Here is an 18,127-nt window from a genome sequence, read left to right on the forward strand (position 1 = left end):
AAAATCTGCAGAAAATCTTATGCCGCGTACACACGACCAGACTTTTCGGCATCAAAAGTCCGACGGAATGAATCCGTCAGACAATTCGATCGAGTGTGGGCTTCATCGGACCTTTTGATGGACCTTAGAAATAGAACAAGTTTCAAATCTTTCCGACGGACTCAATTCCTATTGAACAAACCGTTCGTCTGTATGCTAGTCTGACGGACCAAAAACGACGCAAGGGCAGCTATTGGCTACTGGCTATTGAACTTCCTTTTCTAGTCGTATGTCATAATGTTTGAAACGATCGGACTTTGGTGTGATCGTGTGTAGGCAAGTCCGTTCGTTGGAACTCCGTCAAAGTCCTTCAGAGTTCAGTCCGACGAGAAGTCCGCTCGTGTGTACGCGGCATAATAATTTGTATGGGGTCTAAGTGTACTTCTTTGACCCACAAGAGAAGTATGGCCAACACAACTTTGGCCATACTTCTCTTTTAAAATTGTTGTTTGATTTAGGCTGGATTTACACCTATGTGTTTTTCCTGGACCTCCCCATGTCAGCCTACTATGGGTCAGCTCTGACCCCTCCAAGACCACCTCTTTTCTAGCCCATAAAAGGGCGGCTGCCAGCCCATACCAGTGTTCTTTTTTTGTACTCGCTCCGGACGCCTTTTAAAGTTTACTTTTATTTATTTATTTTTTCTCTTCTCCATCCATCCTGTCGGGTTCAGCCTCTCCCGATTCAGAAGACCCCCCCATATAGGCTGTAAATCTCCTGAGGAGGTGGGTTCCCTTGGTGCTGGAATTGTATGGTACAGTATAAATGACTGTGTATTACTGGCAGTATAAATGACTGTATATACCTTCGTTAGGCAGGTGCTGGCACTCTCTCCTTCCATGTTTTTGTGTGTTCATGGTTTGGCTCGCTGGGTCTTGTAGTTCATCGCTTCCACATGTACTCCTTTCAGGAAGCTCAGAGTTGAGCAGCTGAGGTCAGAGGTAGCTTCCTCTTTGGGTTGTCTAGCAAACACCAGAATGCTCACTGCTGATTTGCAGCAGCCTCTGTCCTAGGCTGATCTCAGTCTCCAGCTGGTCAATCTGCTACTCTGCTCTGGTAAGCCTCCTTCCAGGTCTCTCATTTCTTACTGCTGTGTTACTTGTCTGTCAGAGTATTTTTATTATCCTGTACCTTCTAGGACTGGGGAATTTTGCCTAGCTGCCTTAAGCACTGAAGAATTGCATGGAGAAGTTTATTTTAATTGTAGTTATTTATTTATGTATTTATTTATTTTAAAAGAGAGCACATCCTCTGTGTTTTACAGAGAGAAGGGCCCACTGTGCGAGATAAACTCCCGCAAAGAGGATCCGAATCAGCATTCCAGCCTCAAAAGAGTAAAGAAGGGACTAGACATGACAAATCGCAGAGTCGCATGCAGCTGGATAGATGCCTGTTGTCACAGCATTCCAGATCTCCCTTGCTCTTACCTCACTTTAGTCGCTCGGACTCGAGCCAAGAGAGGTCAATACATCGGCTCAGGACAATGCTCACTGCTGATTAAGCAGTCAAGGAAGGGTTAAAGAGTGTTTCAAGGAATCCTGCTCATCCTGCTGTATCTTAACCATCTGCAGATTCAGATCATGTGTTTTCAGTGCGTTTTAACTCTGAAGTCGATAAGGATTCGGATCCATCTGAGGCTGAGATGGTCTCAGAATCGCATACGGTTGATTTTTGCACTGGTTCCCCCCTTAGTGGAGGCTGTTAAGGAAAGAATCGTCGCCTCGAAAGAAACAGCAAAGATACTACCCGTATTTAAAGAGATCTTTACCCTCCTTACCATTTCATTTCTGAAATTAAAAAAGTAATTGACGATGAGCGGGGGGGGGGGCGGAGAAGAAGCTCAATGTGCATAATGGAGTATCGAAGCCCTTGGGACACTACGCCTAAGGTGGATGCTTCATTACGTATATTCGCCCGCCACATTATGCTTCCGCTGGAGTATTCGGTCTCTTTTAGGGATCCTATGGATCGCAAAATAAACGCAGACCTAAAAATGTTGTATAGTTTGCCCACAGCAGCTTGCAGACCGGCGGTAGCACTCACTCCTGTGGCAGCAGCACTTGGGCTGGGTTCGCACCTGTGCGTTTTTTTTTTTTTGTGGATTCGCACTACCGTCCGTTTATCATGGTCTCCTATGGAACACGTTCTGTGGTGCGGTTCTGCGGAATGCGCTTTGAGTGCATGGGTGTGAATCCAGCCTTAGGCTGCATTTTGCATGAAAAAAAGTCCCTGACCCTTTCCAAAAACGCAGAGGTACAAAAATGAATTGATATGAACATGTTCCATAGGAACCCATGTTAAAAAATTCCCATGCATTTCTGCAAAATGCATCAAAAAATGCGCTAGTGTGAATGGAGCCTAATGCCCCATACACACGGTCGGACTTTGTTCGGACATTCCGACAACAAAATCCTAGGATTTTTTCCGACGGATGTTGGCTCAAACTTGTCTTGCATACACACGGTCACACAAAGTTGTCGGAAAATCCGATCGTTCTAAACGCGGTGACGTAAAACACGTACGTTGGGACTATAAACGGGGCAGTGGCCAATAGCTTTCATCTCTTTATTTATTCTGAGCATGCGTGGCACTTTGTGCGTCGGATTTGTCTACACACGATCGGAATTTCCGACAACGGATTTTGTTGTCGGAAAATTTTATAGCCTGCTCTCAAACTTTGTGTGTCGGAAAATCCGATGGAAAATGTGTGATGGAGCCCACACACGGTCGGAATTTCCGACAACAAGGTCCTATCACACATTTTCCGTCGGAAAATCCGATCGTGTGTACGGGGCATTAGAGTGTGGGTAGCGGAGCTGATGGATGTTTGGATGAAAGTCTGGGAAGTGGCAGTTCTTCGCCTTTGCAGACTGCTGTAGAGTTGTGGCTGAAGTGGCTGTCGACCAGGTCAAGATGACAGCAAAGATAATGGCTCTTTAAGACACAGCAGCCCTTTCGGTTTAACAAAAGATCCAAAGAAGGATTCAGAGAGGTCAGGGCTTACAGACAGTTTTTCAGACAGTGGAGGGGAGCTGGTTCAACCTTCCAGAAACCTTCCAAGCCCAGGGCCAACAAAGCTCCTGGGGCTGTGTTTCCACTGCTGCGTCCCTAGAGTCGCACGATTTACACTGCGACTTTGCTGTGCGATTTGTGATGCAATGTCATTCGACCTGTGAAAACCATGTGAGAACAAATCGCACAGATGTCGGAACAAAGTAGTGCAAAAACCTTTTTTGGAGTCGCTGCGACTTAAGTCACACCAATTAGAATGGGGACCATTGAAATACATGGGTTTTGACTTGTCATGCGACTTTGCATGTGTCGGGTCGCACAACAACTCGCAGTAGTGGAGACAGAGCCTAAGGCTTCAAATAACTCCTTCTGAAGCTGTCTTCGCTTAACCCTCTCAAGTAGAAGCAAGACTAGCCCAATTCCGGGGGGCGGACAAATTACATGATGCCTGGATTATAGCCGTCATTCGATCACGTTATCGTCTCGAGTTCAAAACAAGGCCCCCTCAGACCTTGTTTATAGAAACTGGACTTCCTACGGATTTGGAAAGGAGGCAATGTTTGCAAGGATATGTAGGGGAGCTGTTGGCAGCAAGGGCCATTCCTCCGGTTTCAAGGCATTAATTGGGTCAAAGAGTATGTTCCCCTCTACTTTTGCTCCCAGAGGCTTCAGGGGGTTTCGGACCAGTTTTTGACCTCAAAGTCCTGAATTCTTACATGAAGGTTCTACCATTCAAAATGGAGTCATTGGAAACGATCGTTTCGGTTGTGGAGTCAGGATACTGGATGGTTTCCATCGATCTGGCGGATGCGTATCTTCATGTCTCCATAGACGCATCTCACCATCGCTTTCTCAGGCCTTCCGTAGGAAAGCTCTCATTTTCATTTTTAATCTCTCCCATTCGGTCTCTGCATGACTCCGAGAACATTTTTTAAAGCTACTGTCTTCTGTCGTTGCAACTCTCAGGGTCAAGGGAGTGCAAATACTTCATTATCTAGATGACGTGCTACTTCTGGGTCCGTCAAATGAGCTCCTTCTAGTTCATGTGAATTCCCCTGCAAAACACTAACTCGTTTCGGTTGGTTGATCAACTTTCGGAAGAGCCAGATGCATCTGACCCAAATGTTGGAGTATTTAGGAGTACAATTCAACACGGATCGGGGTCGTGAGGAAGAGGTCTCTTCCTCAGAGGAAGGTCCAGGGGATCCAGTTTCAGACAAAGCAGTGATGGCCAGGCCTTCTATGATGGTGAAGGAATCCATGGAGTATCTGGGGGTTTTATCAGCCAGTTCCAGTAGTCCCGTGGGTCAGGTGGCGCAGAAGGAGGTTTCAATGCAACTTTCTTCTTCGGTGAGATCATCTGCCAATTCCGATAATCTGGTCCCTGGTTGGTGGTCAGTAGCTCGTAATCTTTCCCGCGGAGTTCCGTTGAAGGCCTCAGAACCAATAGTTGTGTCGACCAATGCCAGTCTGGCAGGCTGCAGGACACACAGCCTGGGACAGCAGGTTCAAGGCCAACGGTACCTTTGTGGGGCGAAGAGTTCAAATTTCCTGGGATTGGATGCTGTCAGACGTGCTCTTAGTGTTCCAACCTATGTTGCGAGGTTGAGCTGTCAAGATTCTTTTGGACAACAACACTACAGTGGCTTATGTCTCATTAAGGGGGCACAAGAAGTCACCCTCTCCTTCAGGTGGCATGTCAATCTTCCTCTGCACGGAGAAGAATCTCGGCTCTCTTACAGCATCTTAACTCCCAGGGCCTGGCAATGTTTTAGCTGATCGCTTGAGTCGAGGCTTTGGGGATCACAACAAATGGGGCCTCAACCCCAAGTACCTATGCAAGATCTTCGGGGTCTGGGGGACACCTTCGATAGATCTTATGGCATTGGAGAATTGTCAACTTGCCTTGCTTCTTCTCCCAGACCTAGCATCCACAGGCATTGGGTCAGGGTGCTCTGTCCAGGTCTTGGAGCTTCCCCTTGGTGTATGTGTTCCCGCTGCTTCCATTGGCTCTCAAAATCCTGCTGAAGATTCAACGAGAAAGGGTCACAGCAATAGTAGTCCTACCTTACTGGCTCAGGGAGCTGTAGTTCCCTCTGGCTTGGAGGATAAAGTTGGGCTCACCAATCCCTCTGCCTCCTTGTCAAAATCTCCTTCTGCAGAGTGGGGCCTGACACCCGAACCACAGGAGGATAAAGTTAATGAAATTATTACAGGATCGTCAGAACGAATGTAACCTATCACCGGATCTGGAATACTACGGAAAGGGGTTGGGACCTTGGATCTCCTTCAGTATCTAACATTTTGGAGTTTCTGCAGAGTAGTCTCCAAGGGTTAGCTTATAATTCCCTGAAGGGTCAAATCCCTGCCTTGTCGGCTATGTCGTGTACAAGATATGCTCTACATCCGTTGGTGATCTGATTTTTTTTAGGGGCAGCCATAGAAATCAGACCTCCATTGAAATCTTTTTTTCCAAAAGTGGACTTAACACTAGTCTTGGGAACATTGCTGGTTCCTCCGTTTGATCAAGCTTTCTCTTGTTCATTATTTCTTTTAAAAGTTTTTTGTTTGTGTTTTTTACTAGCCATGGCCTCGGCCAGAAGATACTCCGAGTTGTGCGCCTTCTCATCTAAAGAACCATATTGTTTGGTGCTCCCAGACAAGATGGTCCTTAGGCCGATGCCGAGCTTTCTACCTAAGGTGGCCACATAATTTCGTATGAACAGGGAGGTCATTCTCCCAGCCTTTCCGGCAGATACAGCTGATGAGTGGAGTAGGTTAGACGTGGTCTCTGCGATTTCAACCTACCTGAAATGGACTAAAAGCTTTGGCAAACAAGATCAGCTGTAGGTTTTCCCAATGGGGCCTAAAAAGGGTATGCCAGCAACATCCAGAGTTGTGTCTTCCTGGTTTGTCAAGACCATGCATATTGCATACAAAACGCTGGGCCTTCCCCCTCCTTCAGAGATCAAAGCACATTCGACGAGGGGTATGGCAGCATCCTGGGCATACGCGAAGGTCACCCCTGAGGTAGTTTGCAGAGCAGCAAGCTGGAGCGTGCCTAACACCTTTTTATTAGGCATTACAAGCTTAATATGGCTTGTCCTCCTGAGTAAACATTTGGCTCTACAGTATTACGGCGGCTGTTGCCCATTAAAAATTTGAGTAGCATTGCATTGAGGGTTTGGCTTATTTTTTATTTTTTGTCTTCCCTCCCTTCTTAATATTGCTTGGTACATCCCATAGTAGGCTGACATGGGGAAAATTGTTATCCATACTTACCGTAATTTTCCTTTCCTGGATCCTCCCCATGTCAGCCGGAGGATTCCCACCCAGTTTATCCGTTGCGAGGCAGGGTTTTTTTGAACACTGGTGTGGGCAGACAGCCGCCCTTTTATGGGCTAGAAAAGAGGTGGTCCTGGAGGGGGTCAGAGGGGGCAGAGCTGACCCATAGAAGGCTGACATGGGGAGGATCCAGGAAAGGAAAATTACGGTAAGTATGGATAACAATTTTCCTTATTAGTGCTTTTTGCATTTTGCAGATTTGCACTACAGAAAGTGTTCCATAGGAAACCATGTTAAATGGACTGTAGTGCAAATCTGCAGAATGCAAAAAGCACTAAAACTGCATAGGTGTGAATCCAGCCTAAAGGCCCGTACACACACTTTGATTTTCGGACATCAATTGTGTTACGACGACCGATCGTCCGCAAATCTTACCATTGGTACGGTGCTTTCGACAGCCGATTTCACTTTTTCATCAGACAAAAGCTGAAAGTGCATACTATAAAATTTTTGTCGGATGTGAACTCAACGTCTGATTTTCGTTTCATCAGTATGGTTTTTGTACGAAAAAAATCATAAGAGCAAGACTACGCATGCTCAGAACCGAAAGAATACATACAAAACTATTCAACACGTTACGCCACTTTTGACATTGTATTCTGTCAAACGAAAATTCTCGTATTGTGAGTAACCTCTTCACTTTCGACATGAGACTAGCATGCCACAAAAATCAGACGTTCTGTCGTCTGAAAATCAAAGTGAGTGTACGAGGCTTTAGGCCTGATTCACACCTATGCATTTTTAGTGCTTTTTGCATTTTGTAGATTTGCACTACAGTCCAGTTAACATGTTTTCCTATGGAACACGTTCTGTAGTGCAAATCTGAAAAATGCAAAAAGCAGTAAAAATGCATAGGTGTGTACACACTATTAGATTTTCTGCAGATTTTTGTCTTCAGATTTACCAAAACCATATAATATGAGGTCAAACCTTAAGAATTTCAATTTGTATGCAATCAGGCAGGCCCTTGCACTACATGGTTTTGGTAAATCTGAAGACAAAAATCTGCAGAAAATCTAATCGTGTGTATGGGGCCTAAAGCCTCGTACACACGATCAGATTATCGGCAGGGAATTGTGTGATGACAGACTGTTGGCCTAAAATCCGACCGTTAGTACGCTCCATCAGACAATTGTTGTCCAACTTTCTGCCAACAAATGTTGGATGGCACGCTAGTAAATTTTCGGCAGACAACAGTCTGTTGTCAGATTTTCCTATCGTGTGTACACAAGTCTGTCACACAAAAGTTTCAAAGTACAAACATGCATGCTCGGAATCAGTGCTCACCAAACTCGACATTAGCAGAAGGTGCCCAAAGGGTGGCGATCAAGAGCTGAAATTCCTCGTAGTACGTCACTCCGTTCGTGTTTTTTGGCCGACAATTGTGTACCGTTTGTATGCAAGACAAGTTCCTGGCACACGCCCTTCGGACAAAAGTCTGACGCTTTGTTGGCCAACAATCTGATCGTGTGTACGAGGCTTTAGACTGTGTGCATTGCAAAGTGATGAGAATGACTAGCATTGGTCTCAGCTGTTAAAGAGGAGTTCCACCCAGGGGGGCCGTCAAAAAAAAAAAAAAATTAAAAGTCAGCAGCTACAAATACTGCAGCTGCTGACTTTTAATTGGGCACTCACCTGTCCCTGGGTCCAGCGATGCGGGGGATCGAAGCCCCGCTCGTCCCCCCCCCCCCTCCGCTCGTCAGCACCGGCATTTCAACTGTGGGCGCCGGGCTGTGGCTTCACAGCCCGGCACCCACTGCGCATGCGCGAGCGGCGCCGCGCGCCGTGATTGGCCGCTCAATCACCTGGGATGATTGACAGGAGGGAGGGTGCAGAGCGGAGCCCTTCCTGTGCCTGGGGGGGAAGTGATGTCACCAGCCCAGGCAAAGGAACAGGCAGACTACGAGGGACCACCTAGCAACAGGCATTTAGAGGTAAGTGAAAAAAAAAAAATATCCAAATGTTTTTTTGGTTTTTTTTTTTAGAATTTTTCCAGGTATTTTTGTTTTTTGGGTGGAACCCCACTTTAAGGAATAACATTACAGCTACATATACTGTATGTGTGCAAAGACGGGATAGACGGATTTATGTAGAATTTGGCCACTTGAATTGGTTGCTGACTTTAAATATAAAAAGTTAAACAAACTTAGGTAATGGTTGTACTTGCTTGGGGTACCCATAAGCAAGGCTTCTGATTGTTCCATCAGGAACATTGTGACCCTTGAAGAATTATTGTTCTGGCTAGCATACGTGTAACCGGGATAGTGCACATGGGACAAACTCTTCTTGGGGAGAAACTGCTGTCAGTAGTCATTTATTGGGATCATCTTTTTGGTATTTTTCTAGATTTCAAAAGGCATGATCATTTAATAGGTGAACTATGATGCATTTATTAATTTTGCATCATGTTTAAAATATACTCGTTTTTTGTGCTCTAAAATTCATTGTCAACCAAAAGTTCATGGTCCCCTTAAAAAATGGAGATTACCAACAAATTTTAAAATTTTGTTCTTTAGCTTACAGTTTTTATATGGGTGGCATCTACTAACAAAAGGAGTGCATCATAAACTCAACAAGTTTTGTGAATAACCTTCATTTCTTCAGGAGTAATGTGATTATGTGGAAATATATGCACTCTGGGCTGCTGTATATTGAATATAATTACCAGCTTGTTGCTTTAATCTGTGAGCTGTGTGTGTAATTTTCAAAAAATGTATGTTTTACCTAGAATCGTTTCAATGTTATGCCTCATTTAAAGTGCCATGGGCATTTCACTTGGTTCATGTGTACAGATATAAGGGATGGAGGCTCTTAGCGTTTTGGGCACCGGATCACAACCTTTTGGTACACAAACTTTTTCTGGTCCTACCTTACGTCAGCACACAATGAGTTAAATGCCTCCTCTGGAACCCACAGGACCATCTCTTCCTAGCTAAATAAAAGACAGTCCCTCCCCAACTTAAGTGTTCTTTTTTTGCTCATGCTCCAGGCTACTTGTTGATTGCATATGGTAAGTACTTTGGTTGCTGCAAGTATGTCGATGTCGTTCCAAGCTGCACTTACCCCTCCAGGTTCAGCCTCTCCTGGAGTTGGAAGACCTAAAATGTTGAATGTAAACCTTCCTGAAACTGGGTACAGGTGTGGTATTAGTGAGCTCTGTAATGTCACCATTTGCCACTCCCTTGGAAAAGATATATATATATATATATATATATATATATATATATATATATATATATGACAGCTAGATATAAGTTCTTGTGCAGCCTTCATTCGACTTTACAAGCTAGACATGTGGTTCTGCAAAGTTTGGGACAAGAGACAACAAATTCTTTGTCTTTAGCAGCTTTTCTTTGATTGTCAGTGTTTCTTTTCATGTGTTCTCTCCCTCCTATTTTTTTTTTAATTGGAAAACCAACTTTATTAAGAGAATATATGCTTGGTACATAAAAAATAATATAAGCCAACATGGCCAGAGCAGCAGTACATACATGAACACATTGAGTTATCTACATGATATAGGGTGAGATATCCACCGGACATGAAGCCAGTACACAGTAAAGAAGGAGGGGGAAGAGGAGAGAAGAAAAAGAGAGAGGAACATATCAACATTTCAAGTACATGTTTCACCATCCTCCAGCCATCTGTTCCAGACCTGCTCGTATTTAAGTGGGCATCCTCTATGTACATAAATCAGCTTCTTATATGGGAGAGTGTCATTAATTTCTTTTTTCCAACACTGGATTGTAGGGGGTAGGGCCTGCATCCAATTATGGGCAATCGCTTTTCTCGCCAAGAATAGCGTTTCATGTAGAAAGGTACGGAGGGGTTTGTCAGCGTCTAAGTCAGGTAGCAGACCAAGCAGACACATCTTTGTGTCTAGGGTAGCAGGAGAGCCCATCTGATTGTGGAGGAAGCGTATCACTTGTATCCAGTAAGCTTGGATAATTGGACAGGACCATATAAGGTGATAGAAAGAGCCTGGGCTGTGGTCGCATAGACGGCATCCTGGATTATGCATGGATTTAAAACGCGCTATCCTCTGGGGAGTCAGATATGTTCTATGTATGATATACAACTGTGTTAGGCGGTCCGACAGTTTAGGGGAAACTTTTTTCACGCCTTCCAAGATCTCATCCCAATCCACATCCTCAATCATTCCAACCTCCACCTCCCATCTAGTCTTAGCACTATAAGCCAGGGCTGTGGAGTTGGGAAGACGGATGGCGGAATAAAGAGTAGAGATTAGTTTCGCTGGCTCAGCGCCTGTGATCGTGTCAATTATGGAGGGGACTGTCAGGGATGGGTTGGAGCCAGCAAACTGAGTTTGTATAGCATGGTGAAGTTGTAAGTACCTGAAAAAGAGGTGATTGGGAAGTGAGAATTCATCTTTTAGTGTTTGGAATGTTTTAAGTCCCGTAGTCGTCATGATCTGATGTATATACAAGACCCCGCAACGTATCCAAACTGCGGGGTCCGGGACAGACAACAGCTCAGGTAGACGTGTGTTGAACCAAAGGGGGGTGTGGGAATGAACCTGTGGAATTCCGAGTTTTTGTAGTGCCAACCGCCACACCCTCCGGTGATGTGTCAACATGCCTGCTTTATGTTGGGGGGTATGTCCTGTCAATGGGGCCCTTAGGACTGATTGAAGTGGGGTATGAGCTAGGTTATCAGGGTGTTCACAGAGTAGTAGCTGGTATCTTGGTAGCTCGTTCCTGTCAAAATGATAGAAGTGCTCTCCCTCCTAATTTATTCAGCTAGTTATATCCCATTGTGTGCTCATGTGAGGTGGGCCAGGAAAACTGAAAATTGCTATCAGATACTTACCGTAATTTTCCTTTCCAGGCCTATCCTCATGTCAGCACAGGACTCCCTCCCTAATGGCCTGTCGCAGGCTAGGTTATTGAACGCGGCAGTTGGGGAGGGGCTGTCTTTTATTTGGCTAGGAGGTGGTCCTGTGGGTTCCAGAGGAGGTGATAAAACATTGTGTGCTGACGTGAGGATAGGCCAGGAAAGGAAAATGATGGTAAGTACAGTACCTGATAACAAATTTCCATTTTAAAATAGAAGGTGCACCATATTTCCATTTTTTAACACAAGTGTTTTTGTATCTGCTGACTTTAAATTTTTCAACAGGTGACTGAAGAACCACTTTAGAGTACAGAGGGTGGTATATTGATCTAATAGAGATAGCCAGGCTGTAAATCAGTAGTATAAGAGAGGAAGAGGGAACCGAAAGAGCTAAACTTTATTTGAGGCTGCTACTGCTGTGATGACTGACCTCTATGACTAATTCCTAGTGGGCGGGTGAAATACATCAGAGGAGTGTGACTTAGGCCCCTTTCACACTTGTGCGACTTGTCCTGCGACTTAGGACTTGCAAAGTTGCATGACAAGTCGTTCCCCATGATTTACAATGATAACCATTCATATATGTGCGACTTCAAGTCGTGCCATCTTCAAAGCAGTCCCTGTACTACTTTGGTCCAAATTTCATGCCAGTTGAGGTCCATATACCTCAAGTTTACACAGCCATTCCCTAAAATCGTGCAACTTTGAAGTTGTGGTAGTGTGAAAGGGGCCTTAGGAGGAGTTTAAAGGTATCGCCATTTACATTCCTCACCACCTGTTAAACTAGTGGTGAGAGGTGTCTCTCATTCCCTCATCGCTGTCATTGGTCCCACAGTGATCCCAATGTACAGAGCCACTTGCACTGGAATATGTTTAAAAGAAAAAAAAAAAAAAGTCTTGGTTCTAGATATACTTGAAAAGTGCTGGTAGTTTGTGGTATAGGACTAGGATGCTGCGGTGGTGTACACAAACTGTACAGGTAATCTTGGATCAAATATGTCTAGTTGATGAAATGTTAGGCTATTGAGTGGTAAAGACTCTAAACAATGAGGTCCAAGGTCACAACCTCTATTGCCCTAGCAAATCCATATATGGCAGGCAGCACAGCGGTGTAGTGGTTAGCACTTTCACCTAGCAGCAAAAAGGGTTGCTGGTTTGAATCCTGACGACAACACCATCTGCCTGGAGTTTGCATGTTCTCCCTGTGCCTGCATGGGTTTTCTCCCACACTCCAAAGACATGCTGGTAGGTTAATCGGATCCTGTCTAAAATTGGCCCTAGTATGTGTATATATATATATATATGAATGTGTGTTTAGGGACCTTAGCTTGTAAGCTCCTTGAGGGCAGGGACTGATGTGAATGTATAATGTATATGTAAAAGCGCTGCGTAAATTGATGGTGCTGTATAAGTACCTGAAATAAAATAAATATATATATATATATACACACACTATTGTCAAAAGTATTGTGATGTCTGCCTTAACACTCACACATGAACTTTAATGCCGTCTTAGTCCATAGGGTTCAAAATTGAGGCCCAGCCATAACAGCCTCAGCTCTTCTGGGAAGGCTGCCCACAGGCTTTAGGAGTGTGTCTCTGGGAATGTTTGTCCATTCTTACAGAAGCACATTTGTGAGGTCAGGCACTGATGTGAAGGCCTTGCTTAAAGTCCCCGCTTTATTTCATCCCAAAGGTGTTCTGTCAGGATTCTGTGCAGGCCAGTCAAGTTCCTCCACCCCAAACTCGCTCACCTATGTCTTTATGGACCTTACATTGTGCACTGGTCCAAATCATTTGGTGGAGGGGGGATTATGGTGTGGGGGTTATCTTTCAGGGGTTGGGCTTGGCCCCTTAGTTCCAGTGAAGGGAACTCTTAAGGGGTCAGCATACCAAGATATTTTGAACAATTTCGTGCTCCCAACTTTGTGGTCCATAACAAGGTCCATAATGGATGGATGGATGAGTGAGTTTGGGGTGGAGGAACTTGACTGGCCTGCACAGAACCCTGACCTCAACCTGACAGAACGTCTTTAGGATGAATTAGAGCAGGGACTGGGAGCCAGGCCTTCTTGTCCAACATCAGTGCCTGACCTCACAAATGCACTTCTGGAAGCGACCCATAGACACACTCCTAAACCTTGTGGACAGCCTTCCAAGAAAAGCTGATATAGCTGCAAAGGGTGGGCCATTTCAATATTGAACCCTAAGGGAACTAAGACTGGGATGCCATTAAAGTTTGTGTGCGTGTAAAGGCAGGCATCCCAATACTTTTGACAATATAGTGTGTATATAATATAGTGTGCAGTAGTAAAAATTGGCCAGTATGTCAAATTATGTTTTTCCTGATAGTGACAACAGGGTGGCAAAGCAAACAAATCAGTCCACCCTGAGTAGATGTTTCATTTAACGGTAGGTACTGGCTGTCATTACTAGTTTCTTTAATCTCTTGAGGACGTTGTCAGATTACCTACCTAAACTATTATGGGCCTCACTCTCCCTTTTGAAGTTTTTATTTAGTGTATGTTATGAAAAATACAACGGGAACAGGAGAAGCCATAAAGATTCCCGGACTATAACTAACTGTAACTCTACCAGTGATCTTGTTTGTTCCTGCAAAGTTGGTTGGCTATGGTTTGTGTTATTTCTACAGAGTTTAAAAGCACATCACAGGTAACATGGATCTTGATATTATCCCACTGTTTCACACACCAACCTTACAATAACTTAAAAAAAAAAAATCTCATGCTAAAGGATGAAGGTCTGTAGAAATGATACATTAATTTATTTTTTGTAGTTCATCTCATATTCTCCTTAGTGCCTAATTTGCTTAACATATATGTTGCAAATAGGTGGTTATGGCACATTTCTGTTGTTTTAAGGAACAGCTTGATATCAGCTGTAATTATTCCTTAGCTGTAATGTTATTCATTGGAGATATTAGACACAAAGTCAAGTATAATAAAATAACAAAGCTCAGGGTAATCCAAAGGAAAAGCAGCACACTGATGGCGTCTTCACAGGCAAAACTTTAATTAGCCAACAAGCTTCAGCACATGGTCTTGCTCCCCAGGATCACCCCCTAACATGTTTCACCCAATGGAAATGCAGTCTGCTCACATCATTTGTAATAAAAACATTTTTGCCATTCTGAAGCTTCCCTTAAAGGTCCACTTTAATCATAGAGGATCCTCACTCAGAAATCTCCCTCCACTGAGTCTGGCTGCATCAATTTTAATTGTGGGAAGCTGAAGCTGCTGCCTGTTCACTTCCTGGATTTACACAGAGGCACACCTCCAGCTCCCATTGGTCCTCTTATGACTCACCCCCCTGCCTTCCTGGCAAACTCACAAGAGTGAGAGAGAGAGCTATGCATGATGTCATAAGTCTAGGCTAATTAACAGACAAGAAACAGGAATTGGGCTGTATAAGGTGTTTACTGTCAGAATTTTTTTTTTTTAACTATCCAAGCAGAAGGGCAGAAGATTTAATAGATGGAAAGTTGAAAAAAACGACTGAAGGTCCAACTTTAATCATAGAGGATCCTCACTCAGGACAACAAGGCCCTTGTAAATAACCCAAAACATTGTCCTTTTTAAATTCTGCTTTTCAGTATCTGGAGTGAGAACATGGAAGATTTCTGCTCCACATATTTGTTTATTTTAATGTTCCATAAATGTTTACTGCTGTGCTGCAATGCACACATGTAATCATTGGAGATTACAAACTGCTAGAAGCAGGAAGTCTCTTCAGAAGTTTAGTAATGACAAAGAAAGCACGTCTTTAGAGTAAAGTATTATGTGGTTGTCTGGAATCACATGTAAGAGGGTTTGGTCGGGTTTTAGCTAAGCTCAAGCAGGCGCTGTTTGCGTCTAGTAGTTTGTGATTACCACTAAATACAAGTGTATTGCACAATAGAAATCTACATTTATGACCCCTCACAGTAAAGATAATTCCTTTTTTAAAACCAGTTGGAGGCTCAGCAGTAATTACCTTTTAGGCTTTTTACTAATGTGCAGTATGTATTAAAATTAGCATGCTGCGTGATGACCTTGTACTTTTATGTGATGATATTATGCTCTGTCGCATCACACGTGATACGCACAGGAATCGCATCACATTCCTGTGCTCATCACATGCAATTTTGTGCAATGCGATTTGAGCCCACCATTTTGTATGGCTTGAATAGCACTGCATCCACGCGAAAAAGGTGCAGCCACCTTTTTTTTTTTTTTTTGCCGCACTGAAACTAGATCGCATGAGTGCTCATACCCATCCGATCTGATTTAGTATGTAAAAATGTAAAATGTACTGAGACCTACTTTTGGGGTGTCGTTAACTTTTAATTGACTCCTGCCGCAGATCGCATGAACAAAGTGCAATTGCTTTGCGGTGATATGCGATGCGGGAAACACATAGATTCCTGTGCGTTTTCCACATCGCATCAGTGTGAACCAGGGCTAAGCCTCTCTGTGACAATCCTTTCTGCATGTGCTGTAGATAGAGCTAGCCACAACATACAAGGCATTGTAACCAGCAAATATTGCTCACAAAAATGTTAACAGAAAATAATCAGAAATGTAATATATTGGCTGTTTGTTTTATGATTACTAAAATTTATTTTGCCGTATAGAAGAGGGGCCTGATTGTCAAACAGGCTATAGGTATACCACTGGGTACAAGGCCACTGATAACAGGGTGAACACTATATTGCACTTTGACATACTGTGAGCTTTAGATGTAGTAATTTATATACATGCCCTGTAAGCAATTTATGAGATGCTGTAACCACTACATCTGGCACTTTGTTGTAACAAGTATCCCATACAAAGTGGCCACTGAGCATGCAATTACTGGTAATACTTTACATATCCAGTATTTATTTCACAGGTAATAGAAATGTATCTGGCAAAAATACAGCTCCAAATTCTACCATACCAGTGCAGCTTTGAAATTGTGCTACTTCAGCATGATTTCAAAGCCGCAAATCAGTGCGATTTAAACCTCCGATTTCACTGTGGCTTGCGATTTCATTTAACAGAACTCAATGCAAGTTGCAATGAAATCGCAAAAAGTAGTGCAGGAACTTTTTCCAAAGTCGCTGCAACTTGAGTCGCAGTGATTTGAACATCTCTATTGCCGGTAATGGGGTGTGACGTGTCACGCGATTTTGAACTGTCAAGTTGCATGACGAATCACACTGGTGTGAACCAGGGCTAAACAATATTCTCTACAACATAAGAAGCTCATAACATAATTCTTTCACCAGTTAAATACAAATATTATTTAATGTGTCACTTGTAAATAAACTGTGGAAGGCACAAAAAAAGCACTAAAAACAAGCAAAAAGAAAAATGTGTACAAATATACATTTTTCTATGAATGGTAAAATTTATCTATAAAAATCAGTTTATTTGGCAGTATTGTGAGCTAGGCTGAAATGTAAAATAAAAAGTGATCACATGAATAATCCAGCAAAAACAGTCTATCAACATACAACACTAAGTTTTACCTAACAGTGATATATACATACAATGTATATTCATGTACTTTTACACCCATAATGGCACTATGAGTTCTGAGTTTCATTCAGTATGTTGTACAATTTATGTGTTATGCTGCTACAATAAATAATTAATCTAAAAAAAAAAAATTACCACTTCATGTAGTAGAGATCCAAAGCATACATTCATGTCAAGTTTTGCTCTAATGTATTTGATTTTGTATTATTTTTACAGTGCTTTGTGGTCACTCTGTCCTACTCTACCCACCTCCTATTGTCCTATAAGGTCACTGAGTCCAGCAGGTCTCACATCAGTGAGTATCTCTAAGAAAAGCAGGCAGTGATGATAACTGAGTAAATGGAAAATGTACTGGATTCTACATCTCTTGTGCTGGTTTAAGTCTCTTGAAGCATAACATTCAGCAAATATTGAGTTTTTGCTGATCTAAAAGCCTTGATCAGCTTGTTAGAGAAATGTATTCTTTAATAAATATAAAACTCTGAAACAATGGGACTGCTGTATTCCAGTGTGTGGATCATCCAGTGTTTAGAGTCTCATTTCCTCTTTCTGTTTTTTTCACTTACAAAGCTTTAGTTTGTTTTGGATCCATATAGATTGACATCTTCTATAATGGTTGCACAAATTGGTAGACAAGGCGTTGTGATACATCTGGCTTGCGGATAATTCCCTTTTTGTAATATTGTCGAATTGAGCGGCTCAGTTTATCATAGTTCATTGCTGGGCGGTTTTTGCGAATACCCCAGAGGCGTGCAACTTGAGCAGAGTCTTCAATCTTAAAAATACCTGTAAAAATAGCACACAATATGGGCAAAGTAGCATAAAAAACTAACATAGAAGGATCAATGATTCCCTAAGCCTAAAATGAAAGATTTACTTTCTGTGAGAGCTGCCAGCAACATTCACAAATGTGTAAGTCTCTACAACCTGCACAGAAACAGAGATAATTGAAAGCAGATCTTAACCCTATCACTAAAGTCTCAAATAATCTTAAAAGAGGAGTTTTTTTTTTTTTAAACAATCGTACTTACCTAGGTGGATGCAGCATCAGTCCGAAGCTGCATCTGTTCCCTGCCAGCGCTAAGACTGAGAACAGAGCGATCAAACACCACTGATCACTCGGTTCTCAGAGCTCCATGAGCAGAGAGCTGGTAACTGACACCGCTGTCTGCTCTGCCCCCCCCCCCCCCGGGCTCTCTTGAGCGCTGGGCTGTGGAGGGGGCGGGAGCAGTTGGCCCAGTCTCTCAACGGCTCACTAAGACAGACTAAGCCAGGGTTCCGGGCTGTGTCGGACCATATCGTCGCGATCTTTCCCCAGCTTGGACCAGCTCTATGACATCAACCAACAGCAATCT

The 18,127-nt window shown here is 43.3% G+C and overlaps 1 protein-coding gene across 2 annotated transcripts in view; it reads right to left on the reverse strand.

The window, feature by feature from the left end:
• Positions 1–16,519: 16,519 nt before the first annotated feature.
• SPDEF (SAM pointed domain containing ETS transcription factor) overlaps positions 16,520–18,127 on the reverse strand; it is a 41,375-nt gene continuing 39,767 nt past the window's right edge. For both annotated transcript variants that reach the window (XM_073616004.1, XM_073616005.1), the window contains one exon: positions 16,520–17,558. In XM_073616004.1, coding sequence (XP_073472105.1) covers positions 17,380–17,558 — 179 coding nt within the window. In that variant the 3' untranslated portion in view covers positions 16,520–17,379. The remainder of the gene's footprint in view (positions 17,559–18,127) is intronic.

The sequence above is a fragment of the Aquarana catesbeiana genome, linkage group LG02, assembly GCF_042186555.1.
Source record: "Aquarana catesbeiana isolate 2022-GZ linkage group LG02, ASM4218655v1, whole genome shotgun sequence".
NCBI classification, from domain to species: Eukaryota; Metazoa; Chordata; class Amphibia; order Anura; family Ranidae; genus Aquarana; species Aquarana catesbeiana.